This window comes from Dendropsophus ebraccatus, chromosome 2 (assembly GCF_027789765.1).
Source record: "Dendropsophus ebraccatus isolate aDenEbr1 chromosome 2, aDenEbr1.pat, whole genome shotgun sequence".
NCBI lineage: Eukaryota > Metazoa > Chordata > Amphibia > Anura > Hylidae > Dendropsophus > Dendropsophus ebraccatus.
Genome location: NC_091455.1, coordinates 127,595,296 through 127,611,987, shown reverse-complemented (window position 1 = coordinate 127,611,987; position 16,692 = coordinate 127,595,296). Strand labels below are relative to the sequence as shown.

The 16,692-nt window shown below is 39.8% G+C and overlaps 1 protein-coding gene across 2 annotated transcripts in view; it reads right to left on the bottom strand.

The window, feature by feature from the left end:
• The window catches only part of COL15A1 (collagen type XV alpha 1 chain), a 226,451-nt gene that overhangs the window by 78,421 nt on the left and 131,338 nt on the right, over positions 1–16,692 (bottom strand). For both annotated transcript variants that reach the window (XM_069958271.1, XM_069958272.1), the window contains 8 exons: positions 16,484–16,537; positions 15,063–15,158; positions 12,975–13,031; positions 8,570–8,704; positions 2,987–3,049; positions 2,533–2,568; positions 1,340–1,483; positions 1,081–1,140 (listed from right to left, as the gene is read on the bottom strand). In XM_069958271.1, the coding sequence (XP_069814372.1) occupies positions 1,081–1,140; positions 1,340–1,483; positions 2,533–2,568; positions 2,987–3,049; positions 8,570–8,704; positions 12,975–13,031; positions 15,063–15,158; positions 16,484–16,537 (645 nt within the window). The remainder of the gene's footprint in view (positions 1–1,080; positions 1,141–1,339; positions 1,484–2,532; positions 2,569–2,986; positions 3,050–8,569; positions 8,705–12,974; positions 13,032–15,062; positions 15,159–16,483; positions 16,538–16,692) is intronic.

Here is a 16,692-nt window from a genome sequence, read left to right as displayed (position 1 = left end):
GTAGGGGAAGAAAAGACCGGCCCACTCAGCACAGGGGCCCCTCTAGCATTTGCCCGAACTGCCAGATGGCCAGTCTAGCCTTGGTTGTGACCATAACCTATAGTTTATGTAATGACCCTGTGTCATTTGCTCACAGTGTTATTGTAAATGAGTTACCTTGCATTGTAATCCTATCTGTGATTAGAGATAAGCAAACTTTCCAAAAGTTTGGGTTTTCACAAACCCGAACCACCAGCATTTAAATCCTGCTGCCTGGAGAAGAAGAATGCAGCCCGAAGACTGTCTGAAAAAACATGAATGGGCTGTATCTATGTTTTTCAGGCAGTCCCAGGCCGACATCCACCTTCTACAGGCAGCAGGATTCAAATGCCATTCGTTCAGGTTCAAGTGAACCATATAAATGCATAAAATATAAACTGGTGTAAACTGCACATAGCAATTAATCAGCTTTTAGATCCATTAAAATGAAAGCTGAGCTGTGATTTGTTGCTGTGGGCATTTTACGACAGTTTCTATTTTACAAAGTTTGTAAATCTGGGCCTTAAAGTAGAAGTCATGTGAAACTAAAAAAGGCAGGAACATAATAAACAAAGTATATTTTGTTTTGGATTTCCTGCTCGGCCAATCAGTGACTGGGGCAGGACCTAGGAGCGTCACTTCGGGGGCACAGGGATGGGTATGTATACTTTGTTTTTTATGTTTCCACACACCCCTGCCTTCCTGGTTCCCTAACTTTTTTAGTTTCAAGGGACTTCTCTCTTAAATACTTCAAACAATAGGTAAATTTCTAACCATACCGCCTGACATTAATAACCTGAAGCAAATACTTCCCTTTAAGGTCTTTGACGTCACTTTTCACAGAAATGTCATTTGTTAAATCACACTAAAGGCCCTTGTACATAGTGCAGCTTTGCTTTTTTTTTATAGGTTTGACCATAGGTATCAAATCAATGAATGATTGTTGAGTAAAAACCCACTTCAGTTTGTTAATTTAATTTTTGTCTTTTAATCTCATATAAAATTAACATAATGGCAATAAAAGTAAGAATATCTTCTTGGGTGTGAAATAAGAATACTTACTTTAAGACCTTGTTTGCTTGTGGTTCCAGCAGCTGTTATATCTCCAGATCCTTCCATATCCTAAATAATAAAACATTCATACACATTAGGTTTTACTGTAGTAATAAACGTCATTTTGCACACATTATTATAACTGTCATTGCTTTGTTTCTCTGATGAAAGAATGTCCCATTTAAGTAATTAGTCTCTGTTCTTTTTTATTAACTGGTTTATGTCTTTTACATACAGTATGAAACACGATATTGTTGAGAGAGCTCACCTCAAATCCAAATCCATAAGGAGGTCCTGGAGGACCTGGTGGTCCTGGAATCCCAGGGGGTCCTTGAGGACCTCTATCACCAGGATTTCCTACTTTTCCTCGAATGCCATCTACTCCAGGGGAACCTTGAGGCCCAACTTCACCCTAAGGAGAAATACATATTGTAAACATTTAACCCCCTTTCACACATTAGTATAAGGCTATGTTCTCACACTATACTTTTTATAAAAAGAAGCACCGTTGTTTTCATAATGCAATGATTTGCAATGAAGCCAATGCACACAACGGCCACTGTTTGGCTACAGCTGTCAAAAACAATGTCATTTAAAACAACGACCCTTAACTCCCACAGATACTAAAGGAGTAATGCTGATTTTGTCAGTTTTCCTTACCAAATGTCTTCTATTTGCTGTTTTATGTTAAATGTTTTTTTTAGTTAAAGGGGTTGTCCAGCGGAAAAAAATTTTCTTTCAAATCAACTGGTGTCAGAAAGTTATATAGATTTGTAATTTACTTCTGTTTAAAAATCTCAAGTCTTCCCATACTTATAAGCTAATGTATGTCCTGCAGGAAGTGTTGTTTATTTACATTCAGAAAAAGTGCTCTCTGCTGACATCTCTGGCCGAGTCAGGAACTGTCCTGAGCAGGAGAGGTTTTCTATGGGGATTTACTACTGCTCTGGACAGTTCCTGACTCGGCCAGAGATGTCAGCAGAGAGCACTGTTTCTGAATGTAAATAAACAATACTTTCTGCAGGACATTCAACAGTATAAGTATGTATGTGTAAGTATGAAAAGACTTGAGATTTTTAAATAGAAGTAAATTACAAATATAAAATAACTTTCTGACACCAGTTGATTTAAAAGATTTTTTTTTTCCGTTTGGACAACCCCTTTAAGGGAAAATGTTTCTGTTGACAGGAAGAGAAAGAATATGCCTCTTTTCCCTAAAGTGATCTACAATGTCTTGAACATGAGCACTCATTACTCACTGAGTTGTTCCAAGCTTATAAAGTGATGGCATATTGCTTGTAAACACTGTCTTTTTATGATTAGTCGGGTTCCAACCTGTGGGAACCCCAATGATCCTGAAAGTGTAGTTGCTGCAATGTAGTGCTGCGTCCTCTTCTAAAAAAAACTGTGATGGGAAAGCAGCCAGTAGCTTGACATGGTTAGGAATTCATGTTGTCTTACCTTGGGTCCAGCTACTCCAATCATCCCCTGATCACCCTGTGAAACAAAGTACAAATGTAATATTTTAGGTATTTTATTTATAATAGACAAACTGAAGTACATTATGGAAATGATTGTTTTTAAATGCATTTTACAAGACTTTAATATTAATGGCCAATCCTTGAGAACAGGGACCCTGAAATTCTCCCTGAATGGAGCTGCGGGCCGCGCATGTGCACTGCATGCGCCATTCATTCTGTATGGGACAGACAGATGCTCTACCAGCCAGGATTTAGAGTCCCATTCTCATTTATCTATCCAACTGAACCTAACAAAGTAGAACCAGATATTCAGACAGCAACATTTCAGACAGCTCAATGTGCTGCATTGTATAATGTCCCAAACCTAATATTTTACCATGTGACCCAGACTTTTCAGTTTGACCAAAAACATTAATTATTTGAATAACACTTACTTTTGCCCCCTTCTGGCCTGGAATGCCAACTGTACCATCTTTTCCGGGTGATCCAGGTAAGCCCTGTAAAAATAGCAGAACAAAATAACATAATATATCAAACAAAAATACAAAAATTAGTAGACAACAGGTCCCATGGTGATCAGCTGATCTACAGTATGTTGCAGCTTTTAGTTTAAAGACTAACACGATTGTCCCTTAAAGGATCTTGAGAATTATTGACATGTAATCGACTTGTTTTTATTTAGTTTAATATATCATCACATCCATTAAACATACCTAGTCTATGTTCATACACACCATTTCGATGAGCATTGGCATGAAAACCCATAAACTTTGAAAATCATTTCATTATAGTTTTTTTCTGTTGGTTCCAAACAAATACTGACCATAATATTATAATGTTATGTATGAACATAGCCCTGTTCTGCAATTGTAAATTAAGTGTACAACTGATATAAATGTAAAAATAAAATATATTAGGTAAATTACCAAACCTTCTAGTTATTAATGGGAACTAATAACAAGGAAATCAACTATGTAGCTATACATATAGGGGGAGATTTTTCAAACATGGTGTAAAGTGGAACTGTCTTAGTTGCCCCTAGCAACCAATCAGATTCCACTTTCATTCCTCACAGATTCTTTGGAAAATGAAAGGTGGAATCTGATTGGTTGCTAAGGGCAACTGAGCCAGTTTCACTTTACACCATGTTTGATTAATCTCCCCCATAGTGTTATAAAGCCCCCAACAGGGTTTCTAAACATGTAACTGAGGGCTATCAGCTTTCCTCATTGCCCCCGAAAATGAACTTTGAAAATCTCCTGTTGTATGTAAATTAATCTTATGTAGGCACCAGGGCGCTCCTCTGAGATGAAGTAGTGATGGTTGGTGCAGAAAACCCCCTGTAATCACGCTTCTCTGGGCATGATTCGGGGTGGAGTAGCCTACTGCATCATAGAAGGGCTGTCATGTCATGTCCCCAACATATTTGTAGGGCCGAATTACAAAGGCCTTTTCATGCCAACCATGACTACTTCATCTTGAAAGACCTTCCTGATGCTTATATAAGGTTAATTTACATGCAACATGGGAGATTCTTTAAAATTTGGCTTTTGGAGCCTATGAGGAAGGCCCTTATTTATATGTTCAGAAACTGTGTGGGGGGCTTTATAACGCTTTATGTATACCTGCACAGCAGATTTCCCCATGGTTGGTTGCTCTAAAGAATAATATCCAAAGAAGTGTTAGTAAAAGCATTTCTATATTCAAAAGGCAGATTTGATCATGCACTTTGAAAAGGCATGGTTCCCAACAAAGCATTAGACTGATTTGAAAAAATGTATCACTAACATGCATTCTCTACAAACATTCCTTAAAATACTGTACCTATCTACAATTAGTACATAAAGTTTGATACCTTAAAGTGTCACTGTCGTTTAAAAAAAAAAAACTTTTGACATGTCATAGAGACTTGTCTATGAAGCCTGACTCTTTTTTTTTTTTACACAGTGCGGATGCTCTGCAGCACAGTGCTCTCTTGCTCGTTCTCCTGAACTCTGTGACATGTTAGAAGTAAAACAACAATGACACTTTAATTCCTAATAGAATGACAGCTACGCCTAATGCTTCTGTAAGTAAGGAACTTTTTTACCTTTAACTTTTGTTTTACTAAAAAATATGCTTTATAAATCCAGGATACTGTACCCACGCAGTACAGCAAAATACATTTAAAACAAAATATGTTTACAAGCTGTCTGTCAGCTCCCATTTTATAAAATATGTGAATTCTTTGTTTTCTGAACATAATAATTGCACCACTTCTTTGATGACTAATATTTATTTCTACCTAGCCATGACACATAAATGCATTTCCTAATGTAAAAGCCAAATGATTGGTTCAAACTAAATAAGCAAGGGTATCTTAAAATAAAAAACTAAATGTAAATGTGCTCAAAAGATAAATTGTTATTCTCCTGAAACAACAGCCAATAGGTATATTTACAGGAAGCAAATGGGAACACACAGATGCGGCTCTCACCCAAATGCTGGTGTCACTGATGTCACATGAGGCTTAGCAGAATGCTTTCAAGCTTTCCTGACTATTCACTCTCAACAATAACTCTACACTGAGCTTTCTCCCCTATGCTATTGGGTATTTTCATTTATATTAATGAATATATTATGATAGAGTCAAGAAAGGGGTAGGCAGTAGAGACAGCTACCTACCATGCAGATGTTCTACATGCCTAAAGAATGCCCCACAAAGCCCCCAGCTGCTCACACTGCTCCTCTGCTCACCATACACATCATTCTTTTATTTGAAAATTGTGCTAATTTCAATCATAGAGATGAGTTCAGGAGCGGTATTTACTTGTGATGTATGTGTCAGGACAGGGGAGGTAGGGACAAGACACGACAGTGAGCCCTAATACTGAACCCATCAATTGTCCCTTGCTACTTGACAACCACGAAGACGTTCCCTGTACTTGATACATGCACACAGAACAGAAAGACAAACAAACAAACAGTACAACGGATAGTCAAACAGGCAAGGTCAGAACCAAACGGGCAGCGTAGTACAAAAATCAGGTAACAATCGGATAGTCAAAAGTCAAGCCAGAGGTCAGGTAACAAAGTATAACAAGCAGAGGGAGTTAGGACGGGGATAGCAGGAATTGACAGGGGGAGCTGGGAACAGGGTGTGAAGCCTAATAGCCAGCGCTGAGAGACTCCCTCCTTTGTTTTACGCTGACCAAGAGCCCGGTCCAGATCCTCATTGGACCGACGCTCTGATCCTCCAGGTACTGGACAGGCAGAGGAACAAGTCAGTCAAAAAGCCACTCAGCTGCATGAATCAAGTTCAGCAGCTTCTCAGCTTAACTCCTGCATTGCCAGGAAGCTGAGAAGCAATCAGGCGTGTTACACAAAAGCAAATACCAGGCCCAGTTCACACCAGGCTGCTGCACATTCCTGATAGTATGACAATATGACTTGTATTTATTGGGGACATGGAATGGAAATCACTTATGGGGTCACTATAGCTAGTACTCATTGCAGAGTTGTGGTTGGAAATTAGGTGACTCTGTAATCAGTTTATACTGATTAATTAGTGGCAGAATCCATATAGATTTTCACAAGGATTACAGCTGGGATCCAAGCCCCATTGAATTCAATTGAAAATCTGACAAGGATTGAATTCTTGCTTTAAGAATTGGCATGTCAATTCTTTAAAGAGGATTCCATGTGGAATATATGTTCTTGAACTTCATAATTCTGCTCCAAATCTTTTCTGATGAGGAATTGGCGTGAATTTGTGGATGGGTTATTGTCAAGAGGATTTTGACAATGATATAGACTTGTTTGACTATTTACAGAAATTGTCAAACCAACCTAATATGTCTTTATTTAATATGTTTTTAAGACGTGAGTAAAAGCCTAGATAGGATGGTGGCTGTGGATATAGTGTACCTGGATTTTGCAAAAGCATTTGACACTGTCATGTTTGTAGGTCATCTGTGCACTCACAGAGAAGGCAGTCATTGAGCTGTGACTCTTTGTACTGGTCGGGACTTCATGTGTTTAGTCTTTTTTTCAACCAGCAAAAGACTAAAAATCTGCCTTCAGGAGACTGGACCAGGATTTCTGGTAAGTTCAGCTTTGTTTTACAGCATGATAAAATAATGAATGTAAATTGCAAACTTGCTCTATATCACATCTACTGTTGATTTAGATTTTAAAAGCTATAACAACAGTGACACTTTAATGTCTGTGGGTTTAGAAAGTTTAGTCTGTAACTGGATTAAAAGTCTTGAAGGGGTTGTCCAGAACATTTGAATAAACTAGCATTATATTGATTTCTGTGGGTGTTGTATGCACTATATAGACTTGTTTTTTTTATCTCTAGCTCCTCTTGTGTTCTCAGGCTCGCATACCTCCGCTCCCACTGACCTCTGTGCAAAAAATTGACATGTCAATTATTTCAGCGGAGGGTGACGGAGGCGGAGGCGCGCAAGCCCTCCCAAACACACTGTGGGACACTGAGGCAGGCAGGATTCCACTCCTTATACTCAGTGTGAAGATACCCTAAGAAATGAAGGCTGAGCTCTGATTGTTATACAGACCATTATCAAATGGCTCCCATTATATAAATAATATAGCTCAGGCTATTTATCCATGCAGTCATTAGCCTTTTTAAAAAGCAAAAACTGGGAAAATACTGCCTTTTGACAACAGATATAGCAGCTCATTACCATTCCCAAACCACTAATGTCTTCCTCCCACACCTGGAAAATCAAAATCCAAATGATTTTTTTCATTACAATAAAAATGTCTTACAGGAACATAATTCATGCACATTGGTAGAACTGTGTCTAAGGAATCTGCACAACAGCACAAAGTTTTAAAGTCTTTAGCAACAAGAAGAAAACTTTACAGCACAAAGTCCCTAAAAGGCTAATCCAGAATCCAGATAAAATCACAACATGGGTGGTAAAAAAAAGTTGACCATGTGGCCTTGATCACAGCATAGTTAAAAACATGAATTTACTCCCCTTTATAGACCAAGTTAGAGGGAAGGAAGAGGAAAGGGAGGAGGGGATGGATGTGGGAGGGGAGGAGGAAGAAATATGGGAAAGAAATGGACATGGGTGTGGGTAAGGGATAGAAATGAAAAGAAAGAAAAAGGAGGTCTTAAGAAAATAAAAAACACATTGGAACTAAATTCTCTACATGATATAAAATACATGTGGGGTAGGAAAGATATAAAATAGGTGATGGGGAAAGCACAATTTTATCCCACTGTTCACACTGTGATAATTATCTCCGATGACATAACATGCTCCTCTAAGGATTGCACACTATGCCACTATTTCTATTGCTGTTCATTCTCCAAAAAATTGTGCTTTGCCCATTAACATTGTCATATCAGTCTGAACCCACTGTTCACACTGTGATAATTCACAGTGTGAATCTGTGATAGTTGTATGTTCGTCTGTGTTAGTTGTACATTTTTCATAACCATGTAATGTTGAGGTGGTAAAAAAAAAAATGATGGCCACAAATAATGTTCATAATTTGCATCCATCATTGTAAAATAACAGCGGTTATTTTGTCTAAAAAGACACTGTGGGAACAGAGCGCCTACAGAAGGTGCTAAAAGGTGCATTTTTAGACTTTCTAGTTGAAGGTGACACTAAGAGGGAGATTTATCAAACTGGTGTAAAGTAGAATTGTCTTAGTTCCCCCCAGCAACCAATCAGATTCCACCTTATATTTTTCAAAGAATATGTGAGGAATGAAAGGTGGAATGTGATTGGTTGCTAGGGGCAGCTAAGACAATTCTACTTTACACCAGTTTGATGAATCTCCCCCTATGTTTTTATTTATTTATTCTTTCCCTGCAAACAATGTGCAGTTTTTGCAGTTTTATTCCATTAAAACCAAGAACAAGGAATGAATACAGAAGATAAAATATCAAGAATTGCCATATTCTCCTTCCTACTGGAACCATTTCTGCAGTGGCACTTTTCCAGTGGTGCTTTTTATCATTCTATTGGGACAACATCATTTTTAATACTTACGGTTGGCCCAGGCATTCCAGGTTCTCCATCTTTGCCATCTTTCCCCGGAGGACCCATCCCTGAATCAGAACCTGGCTTTCCAGGCAATCCTGGTGGTCCTGGTGGTCCAACTGGCCCTGGTAATCCAGGTAAGCACTTTTAAAAAAAGAAAGCATATTTTGTATTTAAATCACACATCCATTTTGCACATCTACTAATGAAAGCCATGTCTTTCTACAATGTTCTTTTAATTTTCATGGGAACACTTTCTTGTTTGGTGAATGGTTGTTTGTTTTAATACACCCAATGAATGTTTTTGCTTTGTTTTGTTTTTTTCCCCAAAAAAATATGTTTCCAGAATTATAATTAAATGCAGTCAAGTTATTAAAAGCGTTATCCAGGATTAGGAAAATAACAACAGACACAACAGAAACATCACCACCTATGTCCCCAGGTTGTGTGTGATAGTACACTTCAGCTCCATTTACTTCAAACGGACTGAGCTACAAAAACACACCCACACTGAAGACAAAATTTGTTCTGTTTCTGACATGTTTTTCTAAGCCTGGATAGCCCTGGACTTTTTTTTATTTCAGTTTTATCCAGTATTTTCCCATTCAACAAGAAATCTTGATATGGGTTTTCCCTTCCCATGTGTCTTTACATTAGTGTGAAACATCATCTACTTCTTCTCTGCCTAAACATACAACTTAGATAGGTACTGCATTGTTCTCTCTGAGTAATCATGGTATTGCTCATAGCTTACAAACAAGACACCACTTAATATACACGAATTAAGATATTTAGCAGAAAAAGTATAAAATGTATACTTTTTCTGTTAAATATCTTAATTGCTACAAAAATGTAAAAAAAAAAAAAAAGAAGAAAATCTAAATAGAAGATACCTCTCAAATGTGTTGAAGAATAAATGGCATCCAGGTAGTGAGAGAGTAGGGGTATTTTAGGTATATCCAATATGCTGTAGGAGGTAAATAAACAATAGCACTGGGTTGGCGGGCAATCCCTGGGGACCAACATTGATTTAGGAGCCACCATGCAATATAGGGTTTATTTTGAGACCTTTAGAGTGAGAGGGGTGGATCCACCCTTTTTAGGGTCAGAGCTTTGTCTAGAAGGTCAGTGGCATGAAAGTTATACTAAGGAAGGATCAGGGATCTGCCAACCCACTGCAACTGTTTATTTACCTTTTTGCATCAGTCATGGCAAACTCTGGCTCCATTATTTTTGGCCCGCCTAGCAAATCAATTGATTTCCTAGAGCTGGCCCGTTGATAGTACATTACAACAGATTATAATATGGACGGTCTTCTGGACCGCCCATACTATAATCTGTAGCGATGTGCTAAAGGGAACCTGTCATCCCTGGACGGCCCCCAGAGCCCTTTCCACCCCTGGATATGGCCCCCATGCTTACCCCATCCTGCCAGTCCTGCTCCTGATGCCAGTTCCGCCGCAGAGATACGTCATCCCGCACTCAGATGAGCCGGTGGCCCTATCTCCACAGCGGATTGGCACCAGAAGTGGGACAGGCAGGATGGGGTAAGTATGGGGGCCATATCCAGGGGTGGAGTGAGTTCGGGGAGCCATCCAGGGGTGACGGGTTTCCTTAAAATCCGGATCCTCCCCCTGCTCCACTCCAGGCATGTAAGCCAAGCTCCATGCAGGGGATTAAGCACGGGCAGTACCACGCAAGGGCTCCAGAGATATGACCCTTCTCCACAGGCAGCAAGAGGACCAACTGTGCCCTGTCCCCAGCAGAGGTATCAGCAGCATTCAGGGCCCAGGCTGGCTACTGCATGGGGCACTATTATGGGAGGCTGGCCACTGCACGGGGCACTAATATGGGAGGCTGGCTACTACATGGGGAACTATTATGGGAGGCTGGCTACTACATGGGGCACTATTATGGGAGGTTGGCTACTACATGGTGCACTATTATGGGAGGCTGGCTACTACATGGGGCATTATTATCGGAGGCTTGCTACTGCATAGGGAACTATTGTGGGAGGCTGGCTAATACACGGGGCACTATTATAGGAGGCTGGCTACTACATGGGGCACTATTTTGGGAGGCTGGCTACTACATGGGGCACTATTATGGGAGGCTGGCTACTGCATGGGCACTATTATGGGAGGCTGGCTACTACATGGGACACTATTATGGGAGGCTGGCTACTACATGGTGCACTATTATGGTAGGCTGGCTACTACATGGGGCACTGTTATGGGAGGCTGGCTACTACATGGGGCACTATTATGGGAGGCTGGCTACTGCATGGGGAACTATTGTGGGAGGCTGGCTAATACACGGGGCACTATTATGGAAGGCTGGCTACTACATGGGGCACTATTTTGGGAGGATGGCTACTACATGGGGCACTATTATGGGAGACTGGCTACTGCATGGGGTGCATGGGGCACAATTATGGGAGGCTGGCTACTACATTGGGCACTATTATGGGAGGCTGGCTACTACATGGGGCACTATTATGGGAGGCTGGCTACTACATGGGGCACTATTATGGGAGGCTGGCTACTACATGGTGCACTATTATGGGAGGCTGGCTACTACATGGGGCACTATTTTGGGAGGATGGCTACTACATGGGGCACTATTATGGGAGATTGGCTACTGCATGGGGTGCATGGGGCACAATTATGGGAGGCTGGCTACTACATTGGGCACTATTATGGGAGGCTGGCTACTACATGGGGCACTATTATGGGAGGCTGGCTACTACATGGGGCACTATTATGGGAGGCTGGCTACTACATGGTGCACTATTATGGGAGGCTGGCTACTGCATGGGGAACTATTGTGGGAGGCTGGCTACTACACAGGGCACTATTATGGGAAGCTGGCTACTACATGGGGCACTATTATGGGAGGCTAGCTACTACATGGGGCACTATTATGGGAGGCTGGCTACTGCATGGGGCGCATGGGGCACTATTATGGGAGGCTGGCTACTACATGGGGCAGTATTGTGGGAGGCTGGCTACTACATGGGGCACTATTGTGGGGGCTGGCTGCTACATGTTGCACTAATGTGGGGGCTGGCTAACTATATGGGACACTATTGTGGTAAGCTGGCTATTATATGGGGCACTATTGTGGGGGGATGGCTACTATATGGTACACTATTAAGGGGGCAGGGTACTTTATGGGGCACAATTACTATGTGAGGCACTATATGGACGACCATTGGGGGGCTGACTTCTATATGGGGCATCATTGTGGGGATTTACCATATCATTTATCGTAGTGCAAAGTGCTTGATCAAGCACACTGCTCTGACAGTGCCAGGAAAGCTGCATGTCCCTCTGAAAGTTTCAGATATGCTGCTTGTGCACTTCAATGAATATCAAGGTTGGCCCACAACTTTGTCCAAGTTTTTAATTTTGGCCCACTGTCTATTTGAGTTTTACACCCCTGTTCTACATCATAATGGATATTCCTGGAATCTGACTTGAAAAGAAGTGTGAATATTTATCCCTCCATGGATGCCATTTATTCTTCAACACATCAGCATCCATTTATTATGGTTATTTATGGGTGCTTGCTGTATATCTGTTATTTATTAACAGTTTTTTTTTACATTTTACTAACAATTAAAAGTTATCCCATTCCTTATCTTACATGATAAATGGTGTAAGTACAAAAACCCGCCAAAATTGCAGCTTTTTATTTACAACAAATGCAGCAAAAATGTAATAAAAAGTAATAAAAAAGTTGCGCAAGTTAGGTAACCTTAAAAAGTACAGATTCTGGTGCAAAAAATGAACCCTCAAAGTAGTAAAAGTGGTACTGACTTGAGGACCATAGATAACATGTCAGTTTTACCATTTGGTGAATGGTGTAAAGACAACCTTTCCAAAATTTTTAAAGTAGCTTTGTCACCCTGAAAATTTTCACCCTGAAAATGTTTTTCTTTTGTTTTGCACCATATTTTATGGGAAAATTGAGCATGTCATTACAAAGTACAATTGGTGTCACATAAAAATAAGACCCCATTAGGGCGTGTAGGTGGAAAAAAGATGTCCTTTTAAACATTTAAACAGGAGGAAAATAAAAAGGTACAAAACCAAAAATTTGCTATTGAAATACCTAATTTTAGTTCTAAGGATTAGTAGGAAAAAAAATTCCAAGAGTCATAACTTTTCTGTAATTTTTCTAAATTGAGGCTGTATAAGACCATTTTACAACCATTTTAGAGCAATTATTTTAGGGTAAACATACTTAGCTGACTAGCTTTTACTACTATTATTTAAATATTAGATATAAGATATTAAAGCTAATAGAAGCAAATATTGACCCCTATTTTCAGAGTCTAAAGTCTTAAACTAAAGGAGTTGTCAAAAGGGAAACAAATATAAATATAATATATTCTTATATTGTTTCTTACAGTTTGACCTGACCCAGGAATATCTCCACTTGCAGAACCTTCAGTGTCATCGGCACGCTAAAGAAATGAAAACATATTTTAATTAGGTAAAAAATAGGCTACGTAGTTAGTACAGTTAAAAAATTACACATTTGGGTATCCATGTTTATGTAATGCAGTTTATATAGCTTTTCTAATGTTTTACAATTTTTATTAGCAGTAAAACTTTTTTTATGCAAATAGGTGTGATTACAATGGCCCTATTGTGACTCTTATAGCACTTTTATTTTATCACCTACGAGGCTGTATGAGGCATATTTTTTTGCCACGATCTCTAGTTTTTATTAGTATCACATCTGTTTAGCTTGGACTTATCAATCATTTTTTATTAATTTTTATAAATAAAATGTTATAAAAAAATCAGCAATCCTGACTTTATTTTTACAGCTTTTTGTTCATGCCGTTCACCGTGCAGGAATAATATTGTTTTATTTTAATAGGTCGGACAATTAGGCATGTTACAGTAAATATTATGTTTATTTTATTATTTGTATGTGTTTTATTTATAAAATGGGAAGGGGTGTGATTTAGACTTTAATTGGGGAGGGGCTTTGGGGCATTTCTTAAAACAGTTATTTATTTATTATTTTACACTTTTTAGGCCCCCCTAGGGAACTATAACATACACACATTAGATTGCATTCACTGATCACTGCTGTGTCATAGCATAGCAGGGATCAGTGCATTCTGTAATCTTCTGAGGCAGACTCTATTAGAAGACAGAAGATCAGACTGCACAAAGGTAAGCTGTATACCTCTGGCAGTCAGGCCTTGCAATCGGGACCCCTGCAGACGCTGCAGGGGCCCCAATTGGTAAGTGACAGGATCTGCTCCCGTCACTTACACTTAAATGCTGCAGCGTAATTGCGGCGTTCAAAGGGTTAATGTAGGGCTGCTACGCAATCGCGTCCCCACCCGCTATTAAAAGAGAAGTCTGTCGAAAATTTTTATTAAAGTATTGTATTGCCCCCCCCCCAAAAAAAGTTATACAAATCACCAATATACACTCATTATGGGAAATGCTTATAAAGTGCTTTTTTCCCTGCACTTACTACTGCATCAAGGCTTCACTTCCTGGATAAAATGGGGATGTCACAACCCGACTCCCAGAGCTGTGCGAGCTGTGACTGCTGGAGAGGATGATGGCAGAGGGATGCTCAGTGTCCCTCCAGTGCCCTGTGTCCCTTAGTGTCCCCCTGCCATCATCATCTCCAGCAGCCACAGCCCGCACAGCTCTGGGAGTCGGGTCGTGACATCACCATTTTATCCAGGAAGTGAAGTCTTGATACAGTAGTAAGTGCAGGGAAAAAGCACTTTATGTGCATTTTCCGTAATAAGTGTATATTGGTAATTTGTGTAACTTTTTTGAGGCAATATAATACTTTCATAAATATTTTCGCCAGATTCCTCCTTTAAGTGAGTTCAGCTTCTAAACTCGCTCCATAGTGCGCCCCCTCCCTCCGGCAGGGCGTACGTGTATGCCCATTAGCGTTAAGGCTCACACAGCAGGGGCAAACATGTACGCCCACTGTTGTTAAGGGGTAACTTCACTTTAGATCTTACTATTCTGGCATATCTATTTGTATCTTATGCTGCTTTGCCACATGCACCTTATGCAATTCTGAAGAGACATCTAATATCAGAGGTGCAGTGTCTCCAACTGTTGTTGGTATTGACAAATCGTATTGACCATAGTTGTGCGTTGTTTTGCATCCTTTGTGCCCAGTCTCTAGCTCCCCTGAGCAGGCAAGTTGAGTGGGGGCTTAAACATGTAGGGAGGAGTGAGGACATATAGGAGGTCAGGTTACGGTTTTTGCCCTTTTAGAGAATGAGTAACATTTGTCCAGAAGGACCAGAACATGTATACATTGGTTCTATCATACGTAATAATAAATGGTATGTTTTATAACACTCCTACTTTTGTAACAATTTGAGACTAAACCGTGTAAAGTAATGAGCACAGAGAAGGATAATATAATATTACAGAGGGATTTTTGTAACTAAATATTCATAAACTGCGATATAGCCTATAAATCCTTTATAACTTACTAATTGTTTTAGTGTGTTGAGTGGCCCTGGAGGACCTGGTGGCCCTGGTGGTCCTGGAATACCAGGAGGTCCTTGAAGTCCGATACCAGAATCACCCTGAAAAAAGCAAATTTCAATATATGAAACCACCAACAATTTACAACCCACCATTACATATATGTTGCAGTTTTAGTTGGACAGGTCATTTACATCTGACAAACATAGGCCTTAAAATCGAGTTGGTTTCCTATTGCAGTTATGACGTGATTTCAAGTGTGTGTGTAAGAAGTTGTGCCCATTCATCCAGAAGATCAGAAACTGATGTTGAAAGAGAGGGCTGAACAAAACAATACCTTCCCCAAACTGTTCCCAAAAGCTGGAAGCATACAATTTTTCTAAATATCTTGGTACGCTAATGGATTGGAATTTTGCATTATGCCTCCTTTCCCAAACTTTACAGTTCACACAATACATTAATGCAGTTTTTTTTTTACCTGGCTACTTGTGGAAAAAATGGGGGCCTACACACTGTTAATAAAAAAAAAGAAGCTTGTAGGGTACCCCCTCTTTTCCATAACCAACCAGGTAAAAGCCAAACAGCAGAAACCTAGTAACACCAGGGTGGGATGGGTCATTTATTTTGGCCTTTCCCAGCCTAATAATACCAGCCAGCTACAGCCCCTACCAGCAGGATTGAGGGTACCACTGAACCAGAACCACTGTGGTGGTGAGCACTAGAGTAAAAGGATTTAGGGTTTGCCATTTTACAGACTTAACACTACGGCTCAGCTTATTAGTGGATGTTGTCAATAAGACTGCTGATTGTGCGATATTCCCAAAGCCTGTGCCTGGTGCAGATCAGTAAAAACTTGCAAACTTTTGAGAACACAATAAACAGCTAATGTCTTGTATTAGGCAATAGTCACACTGCGTAATATAGCAGCTGTTGTTTGACTCGGTCGTCGTTTACAGTGTCAAACAACAGCCGCTGTTTTACATGTTCCTCCGGCTGATACTGCCATATCGGCAGCGAAAATATTATCTAAAGCACATTCAAATCTGACAGTCGTATAGGTGTGCATGGAAATCAATTAACCATTGATTTCCATGCACAGTACAGCTGGCATAACAGCCATGCTGTGTGAACTGTCAATTATTTTCGGCTACTGTTGGCAAGAAACGTCCGGAAAAATTTAACAGGTTAGTTCCACGGCCGTATATAACATCTGACATTGCTCAATACAACTGTGTGAACAATGGCCATTGTTTTGCCTTGATTTCAATGCAGCACATTATTCTATGACAAGAACCGCCATTGTTTTAATCGGCAACAACAGCCGTTCTTGTCCTAAAATAATGTGTAGTGTGAAAATAGCCTTAAAGTCGATATGGCACCTTGGCATTTAGTTTTAGTTTAGTTCTATCATGAACAGACAATATACCTTTTCTCCCTTAGTACCCGGTGAACCCTGGAGTCCAGAAATACCTTTTTCACCCTAAAATAAAAATTTATAAAATATAAAAAAGGAATACAGTTCTAGCTCCTTAGTGACAAATAAAACATTTTACCTCTTTTATTTTTCCATCGACTTCTTGTCATGATACCCTTCATGCTCTCATAAAATGCAATACAAAACCATAAGAAATTACA